Raw genomic sequence first — 8,483 nt, forward strand, 5'->3', positions numbered from 1 at the left:
GATAGTCCAGCTATAAAGAGTGTCTATCGTGAGTAGCTTGATCACGTTGTACAGAGTGCTCAAACATTTGAATGTTTTGCATCCTACTTTTTAGTTGATCTTGGATGGTTCTCTATGTGAGGAATTAGAGCTTGTTAGTTTCATAACAAGCTCAAGATCATAAAAATTAGAGTTTGCATGAGAAAGTAGTGTCGTTTTCCATGACGTCTGTTCTAGGTGTTCCAGGGCCTTCGGGGCAGATTTGTTTATTGGGGGCTTCTTTGGGCATGCTATAGGAAATACTTCTGTGCTAGTTAGTAGCCTCTAGAGCAGCCCAAAATTATCATGGAAAGCGTTTCGATTTTCGGCCTCCAGATCCTCTGTATTGTTCGAAGACTCCGGGTTAGGCGAAGAACGGAAGAAGCAACCAACATGCATAAATAAGTGGGACCTATATATAGCCCTCCTTCCCCGAGGGGAAAGGAAACAACTGGATGTCGGTTTTTGCTGCATATCGTTTGACATCCAAGTTCATCCCCACAATCCCGATTTCCCATCTAAGTGAGGGCAAGTAACCATGGATCTATGAATAATTTATTGACCTTCTCCATTGTTCCCCCCCTCTATAATCCATCAATTGCATGAGATGCATAGGGTGAGAATCGATGGGGTCAGATTTGATCATAAGTTGCTTTCGTTGGATGGAGCGATTTGAGCTCCACAAAGCGACCGGTTTGGTAAGAGCCTTAAAGCTTGTTACTCTTAGAGGCCTCCACCTTCTAAATGGTTTGGTCATATTGGTTCTGTGATCTCTTCACGAAGCTTGTGAAAGAGGTTGGGTTATCTGTGAAGTGATTGTGGAATTTTCTGTCTCCGAAGTGGAGGAAAATAGTATCCATAGTGGATCAAGGGGCAATCCAGAGAGAGAGAGGGGGGGGGGGGGGGGAGCCCCCCTCAACGGAGAGTAGAATAAAGGTGGTATTTGAATTCGAGGAAATACATTGGTTGTCTCTTATTCCCTTTATATTCCGCAATTCACACTTGCTATCATTGATATTCGGCAAGTCACGCTCGCTACTGGTTCGGTAATAAGAGTTAGGATCACTGGGGCGATGTGGACAGTGGTACGAAGAGACATGAAGAATGTGTAGCTCTACCAAGTGAACATGTCAAACCATTCAATTGACACATAACCAGGTCACATACCATATTAAGAGTGTTAGGGTCAACGAGGCGAAGTAGATGGCGGCGGGGAGTGATGAAGGACACATACCCAATCTAGTTGTCACCATATGAGATCTGACCATTTTGATCTCGATCTACATCATGGGGAGAATGGATCTGAGAGGATGTCATCGGGTCATCGCGCATCCATCTTACAAGTTATCTTCAACATGGGCCCAAGGTCATGCCTCAGCAGGAACATCATGGTTGCTCAGATAACAGCATCGCCGCCACCATGGTGTGGAACTCTGATCTGGAGGTGTTGGAGAGGCACACGACGAATCCCAGTGTGCCGGTTCTGCAGATGAAGAATGATCTCATGGTCAAGTTTAAGGAGAGGGGGGAAGTAATGGTGTAGCATGCTCCAGCTTCATACTAGTATATGGGTAATACATTATGAATCCATCCACCTATGTGCATCTCTATTACCTAACTCTATCTGTCTTTTGAATCAGAGTACACAGTTGCAAGACACACAATGCTACGAAATCGGTAGAAAGGAGGAAAGAACATCATGTGCATTTCAAAATGCTCGTGGCTTGTTTAAAAAATTGCCGTGAAAAAAAGATTGTTGCTTCATCCTGTCATAGACTCATAGTACAATTATACTTACAACTGGAAAAATTACAGACCAAAGAATATTGGCTAGTTTAATCCTATCAGGTATATAACCAAATCACTTCCTTTAAAAGGAGACCTGTCTTTTTTTTCTTTTGGACTGCGTTGGAAAAATTGGAATGAAAACTAGACATTATCCTTCCACTTCCAGAGTCTGTTGCCCTGTTTGAAACAGGAGCATCAGGCCGGTTTTTAACCGTCGTCCAAATAGAATCTATGCACGATTCTTGACAACGTGATGCATATACGTTTTTCTTTGTAGAACTGGCATGCACATTATTGTGTTATTTTGTGGAAGCTCACGCTCCGTGATGTGCCTGCAAAATGGAAGCAGGGACATACTTCAGTCTTCTGTATGAGTCCAGGGCTAGAGTGCGTGTAGGGTATGACCGTTTTCACGTTTAATTATGGGTTGAAAATATACTTAAGCTCGACTCTTAAGATCTATGTATCTTATGAGAAAATGCAATAGAATTTTTGTAGTTAAACAACAATGCATCATGTTTATTTGATTCCATTGTTGTTACCTAACCGGAAACCAAAATGGGATATCGTCACTTTGTATTGGCCTTGACATACGCACCTGTTTAGTTACTATGCCAAAATTTGGGATATGAAAGATTTAGAAAATGACCACTGCATGTGAAGAAGTGCAGTACCTTTACCCTTATTCTTGTCCGTTGGTAAAAGTTCTTCAGCACCGATTTTCATGTCAGCATTAGATGAACGCCTCTTTGTCTTTCTGTTTAGTGCCTCAACCTCGACAATGAAGGTTCCACAGACAGGACGATGATCTGAAAATCGGGACTCTCCACGGTAGTAGGACAACTGTGAAGTGCCGTCTCCTTGCCACAATATTCTATCACACCTGAACAAGTTCAATTACTTAAGACGTATGCAACGGAATGCATCGAGCACCGAATGGTTCACAAGCATAATATCACAAGCTTATTGTATATCAGAACTACTGTGTGCGGCATTTATTTTACTTATTTACTTTTGCATGGAAGTACTTAGAGAGCTATTGCCACTTGCAGTGAACGCCAATGGTAATGTTAGACTGCATGCTAGGGCCTCTTTGGTTCGATCTCAAAGAGTTTTTCTAGGATTCTACTCCTTCGGAATTTTTCTTAAGTGGGGTCTTTGATTCGTGGGATTGCAACCAATAGGACTTTTGGACTTCTTTTTTTTTGGTGGGTTCTTTGTGGCTTCCCAGTAGAAGTGTGGAACAATAGCCACTTGTCGAGCCGTTTAGGATATATTGTACATTTGACTCTTGTCAATTGGCATGCTTAACGAAAAGACATGCAAAGCTTTTGTGCACGCTCCCTAAAAAACCTCTTGGGAAGATTTCTATGTTGTCCTTATGGTGTACCGAACAGCCGCTCAATCTTTTAGGATTTAAGATGGCATGAAAATAAAAAAAGGCCTTAAGTTTGTGCCTACAGCAACAGCTGAATGGAATATTATGACATTACACTTTCTCTATTTCCCAGACAGGGCTTCCTTGTCATGGAACTACTTAAAATTGTTCATAGTTACATACCATGCTGGCGTTCTCCTCTTTTTGTTTGATGTTGCAGTCTCACCAGCATACGCATCCGAGTTAGAGGAGTACTTGTATGTGGGAGCAAAATATATCTTCCCCTCATTCCATCCCCTGAACACTCGTCCAGCATCTCGTTCAATTTTTAGCTGAAGAATGAACATACTGAATATCAGGGAAGGGAAAATTTGCAGAAGTGGACAACTATGGTTTGGGCGCAATAAGGGAATCATTTGAAAGATTTGATATCACCTTTTCGGATTTCTTTAGTAGTACCAAATTTTTAGCAAACAGATAATAAATGCATTTGTTTGCCGTCTTTCAGTGAGTAGTTCAAATTTTGATTCATAACTAGATTGATTCAACTGATACAAAGTTACCTGATCCTTTTCGAAAAGGGCATCCCAATTATTTTCCGTCAAAAGCCTTTTCGTATCTTCATAGCTCAGTGCAATACGGTAGTTCAAATCCCCAAACCATATTACCTTACTGAGATAAACAGTGCATTAATTAGTTACAGAATATTAAACTGACAAGGAACAGATGTACAATCATATACTCCCTCCGTTCCTATATATTTGTCTTTTTAGAGATTTCAACAAGTGACTACATACGGAGCAAAATGAGTGAATCTACACTCTAAAATATGTCTATATACATCCGTATGTGGTAGTCCATTTGAAATCTATAAAAAGACATATATTTAGGAACGGAGGGAGTATATCACCAGATTCTTACTCATGCTCAAGAATTTTCTCAGGAATTCTTCGCCCAATTCTCCTGCAAAGCCTCGAAAACAGTGTGAGCCGCATTATCTCTAGAACATCAGAGTTTCTTCTGAATTCATCCCCTTCTTTCTGACCTGAAGCCAAATGGCTGCAGATGAAACAAAAGCTTGTCTGGTGCACTGTCATGCTTACTGATATACATCCCTGCAGTAGAAGTGTATTCAGGATACGGACAATTAGTTACAGCAATGCTTCAATCTGATTTAGTCCTGACCTTGTTTCCAAGACAGCCAAGAATTCCTCGCCCTATGCAAGACGTTCTTAGATGGCCGATGTGTTGCACTAGTTCTTTCTTTACCCACACAGTGACAAAAATACCAACCATTTGTTTGCATACTATGAGGTTATATTTTAGCTTATCCCTTGCGGTGGGAGCGGAAGTTACTTCACTTAGCACAGAGCCGCAAGAATCCCTCGTGTTCTCTTTCTCTTCCTCTCCCGAGGAATCAGTCTCGTCAGCATGTTTTTTCGGGCGCCGAAAGCAAGCATCCCTGTACGATGATTTGATCATTTCTGCTGGGCAGTTGCAGGCCTTAAGCCGTTTTCTCTGCATTGGCATGAAAGGTTTTCTAATGGCTTTGAGGGAAGATTTCTGGAAGATTGCGGAACCACTTGCTGTTTTTGTTAATTCAGAGAATGAAGTCTCGAGGCTTGAAGAAGCTCGAGATGAAGTAGAATCGACAGATGGAGATGTCGGACGCTGAAAGACATTGGTATCATTATGAGCTGGCCGGTTTAGTGCTTGGTTTATAAGAACAAGCCACCTTGCAGCTGGTTCATTGTCTTCTATCACAAGCACATTACCAGCATTGAGAGGAACAATTTCCTGAAAACTGTTCAAAGATTAATAGATAGAATTGATGTCATGGAGATCAATGTTAAAGGAAAAGGTCCACTAAATACTCTTGAGACTTGAAAGTAAACCAGGAATCCAGGATTAATTACGCTGAATACAAATACTAAACGTGTTAATGATATTCTACTACCACACCAATCAAGGATTACTTTTAACATTTTCAGCTGTGCATTGAATCTTGTAGATGAGAAAGTTAATATTCATGTGTTAAACATTAGGGAGGGTATATATATATATATATATATATATATATAATAACACAGGCAGTGTAATTAGTAATGTCGGCAGGGAATATTTCTGTATCTATTTAAAATCAGTGCAAAACCTACCCCAACACATAAATATCTGAATGATCATCAGGTGGAACAAAATCATCCATGTTCAGTTCAGCAGTAGGTGCTTTCCCACCGACGTTCCAGGTAGAGACAAAAATTCTGTTCAATGAAAGCAGAGTGGAGAATCTAGTCTGTTGGCACAAAAGGATGGGAAAATGACAGGATATGAAATTTCCATTGTTGTACCTGATGGGCTCAGTTGTTCTATTAATAGAAGAAGGTTGGGCCAGGAAATGGCTGAGACGTATGCTCTTAACTCCTGGTTTGAATTAAAGACAGACAAGAAACAAATTGAAACTAACATTTTACATCTGTACAATCAGATAAAACACATGATTTTACATGTTAAAGTACCTGAAAGTGTTCTCAAGGGGGAAGCGGATACTGTCTTAGAAGGACTTGGTCCAAGCTCAGCTGCTGTAATATATAGGAGCATACGACACATTTAATTCCTGCTATTATGTCAAGACAAACTAAAGATTTCTGGATAATTGATTAATGGGATTAGCTACCTTATAAGAACTGTGAGGCTCATTTAATGACTGTTGCGGAGCTTCATATTAATCTCTATATAATTTAAGACTGAAACGATGCCATGTTTTTGTTCTAAAAAATGGTGTCATGTTTCGAAAATGGAATGGTAGGTGATAGTTTGGATTGCAGGTTTGTCAATCAATTTTGTCACATCATACTTTTGGGTAAAACTCGCCCCTATAAATTTGAAGTGGTTAAACTTGCCCAATTAGGGAACAATTTGGTGAAAACATTGCTTCACTAAAGTTAGTTTTCAACTGTTAAAGAAGATTTAAAGTTTTTTCAATACTGGGATATTTACTGAAGAAAGGTTTTAGACTCATGTCCCGTAACAATCTAAAACATGGGATGAAAACAACGTCCAAAGGTATTTTCATGCGTGATGGGGAAAGTGAAGGACAAAAGGCGACCTGCATTGCAGCTTGGACTGTCGGTCCTCTTTGCAGATTTCTTCTCCTTTGCACCGAAAAGTTTGGGGCGGCAACCCTGGAGTCCAAATGTAGTTTGCTGAAGGCAATTGTTTTCATCTCTACAGACTGTGGTTGCGGAAACAGAATTACCATCTCACCTTCATTTTTCCCTCACCCGCGGAGGCCATCGATTGCTGAACCTAGCAAAGGCTCTTCTCCTTTCTGAATTTCAAGACCGAGCACCAAATTCGACAGTCAAATCAAATGTTAAAGAATCTGCAAGCAAATCATCGTAGTGTTCACATAAGTAACATGGAACTAATTAAATTCTTGCTACAATTGCGTTCAGGTAAGGTAACCAACCAGCCCGCTGACAGAGAATGCAGAGGCACGAGAAGATGCGGTTTCGGGCCGATCTTCCTCGGCACGATCCGACGGACCCCAAACAGGCAATGCCGCAACGTATGTATACACCCACCTTTAGTTAGCCTGGAGGGAACCTCCGGATCCTGGCGCTCCGGCGATCCCAAACCAAAGCCCTCGGCCAACCCAGCCAAGAAGCAGCGGGCAAACCCCCCGTACTACTCCTGCCAGAGCAGCCCACTTGGCGGCGGCGCGCGGGGAGCCCTGGAATCCGGCAATGCGTGGGGGGAGGAGGCCGGCGAGGGACGCAGGGCCATCGGGGGACCGCCTCTCTCCCCTCCGTCCGTGGACCTCCCTCCTTTAAACCAATGCGGGAGAGAAGCGCAGCGGAAGGAGAGAATAAACTATGGGACGGACACTGTGGCAGGCAGGCCGTGGGTGCGGTGGCCCGACGGGGAGGGGAGGAATGCCTTCGGATTGGACGATCTACATCTAGTAGTAGTAGTACTGTCCGTGCTGCTGCATGCGGCGGCGGGTTGACCGGAGCGGCGAGTTAGAGGCGCGCACGTGAGGCGACTGGATGCGTCCGGAGCGGGGGAGACGGGGGGTGGTGGGGAGAAAGTGGGGGGGGAGTCGGAGGACACACCGTGTCAGCGGCGGGGTTGCTTTTCCTTGGATTTGGATTGGATTGGACGTGGGTGCTGCATCGACGTGAGACCCCATGATTCCGTTCCGGAGCCGACAGCAAAGGGACAGACGTCGACCCGCTCGCCTTTACATGATCCCGGAATCAGTCGGGCGAGAAGGATATAATTCAGGCGAAAATGTACTCCCTCGATTCCCATGCTTAGGTTTATTGTTGTTGAGTTTTTCCGTTAATCGCATGGTATGACAAAGAAAATCTACAGTATATATATATACCTATACCTATACCTATATCTATACCTACCTACTAATAAAGCAAAGTGTGTTTCTCTAATTTTTCATCCATTCACCACCGATTTTTTTTATATCCGAGGTGGTACTAAATTTTTGTGGTCCAACTGCTAGAAAAGAAAAAAAAATAGTTTTGTCCTGAATTTCTTACGTCGGCCGCACGCACTAAGGCCCAGAGAAGCCACCCATTTACATCCACCCCACGCAGCTGGGAAACCTTATTTGTCGCGTTGAGCGGTATATATGGAGTTTCGCATCTGTCGCCTACCATGGGCCAGCCCATGTCCGTTTCTTTCGTTTTCTTTTTCTACTATTTTTTTCTTGTTCCCTTCCAAGTTATTTTATCCTTTTTACCATAAATTTATTTTTTTTATTTTTTTTCAGAAGTTAGATTTTTACAAAAGTTCTTTAAGTCTTCCTAATTTCATTTTTTCCAATTTTGAAAAATATTTGGAACTTTAAATTTCTATCTCGTACCAAAATTGTCCTATATTAAAAAAATTAGTAGGTATAGAAAACCATTGTTCTAATTGTTCTTATTGGTACCTCTAATTTTGGTACCATTTTTGAAAATGGATGAAATACCTCTAATTGTTTCATCCATTTATCACCAAAAATACTTTTTTATATCCGAGGTTGTTCTAATTTTTTGTGGTCCATCTGCTACAAAAAAAAGTTTTGTACAGAATTTCGTACGTGGGCCGCAAGCGCTAAGGCCCAGAGAATCCACGCATTTATATCCTGCCCATGCAGTTGGGAAACTTATTTGTCGCCCTCAGCGGCATATAGTGGGAATTACGCATCTGTCGCCCAACGTTGGTCCGGCCCATGTACGTTTTTACTGTGTTCTTTTTCTACTTTTGTTTTTCTTTTTTCCCCTCCAGCTTATTTTTT

General features: G+C 42.1%; 1 protein-coding gene across 5 annotated transcripts; it reads right to left on the reverse strand.

The window, feature by feature from the left end:
* Positions 1-964: 964 nt before the first annotated feature.
* On the reverse strand, positions 965-7,269 carry LOC125545120 (type I inositol polyphosphate 5-phosphatase 10). Of its 5 annotated transcripts, none has more exons than XM_048708992.2 (12): positions 6,654-7,269; positions 6,449-6,566; positions 6,291-6,366; positions 5,701-5,763; positions 5,533-5,605; positions 5,341-5,445; positions 4,370-4,988; positions 4,106-4,299; positions 3,748-3,856; positions 3,368-3,516; positions 2,487-2,689; positions 965-1,501 (listed from the first exon to the last, which is right to left on the reverse strand). In XM_048708992.2, exons 2-12 carry the CDS (start codon positions 6,476-6,478, stop codon positions 1,386-1,388), a joined length of 1,737 nt encoding a protein of 578 aa, XP_048564949.1. In that variant the 5' UTR covers positions 6,479-6,566; positions 6,654-7,269; the 3' UTR covers positions 965-1,385. The 5 variants fall into 5 exon arrangements, with proteins under 5 accessions (XP_048564949.1, XP_048564948.1, XP_048564947.1 ...); XM_048708991.2 differs by having other exon boundaries at positions 966-1,501; positions 2,481-2,689; positions 6,769-7,269; XM_048708990.2 differs by having other exon boundaries at positions 966-1,501; positions 2,481-2,689; positions 6,654-7,268.
* Between the last annotated feature and the right edge of the window lie 1,214 nt (positions 7,270-8,483).

Source organism: Triticum urartu, chromosome 3A (assembly GCF_056163025.1).
Source record: "Triticum urartu cultivar PI428250 chromosome 3A, HENAU_Tu73, whole genome shotgun sequence".
In the NCBI taxonomy this organism is placed as follows: domain Eukaryota; kingdom Viridiplantae; phylum Streptophyta; class Magnoliopsida; order Poales; family Poaceae; genus Triticum; species Triticum urartu.

Coding starts and splice junctions, on each gene's coding strand:
- LOC125545120 (XM_048708991.2), bottom strand. CDS start 6,478: ATGGCCTCCGCGGGTGAGGGAAAAATGAAG. Junction 5,606..5,700: donor CCCCTTGAGAACACTTTCAG/GTACTTTAACAT, acceptor AATTCAAACCAG/GAGTTAAGAGCATACGTCTC. Junction 3,857..4,105: donor GAGAAAATTCTTGAGCATGA/GTAAGAATCTGG, acceptor TGTTTATCTCAG/TAAGGTAATATGGTTTGGGG.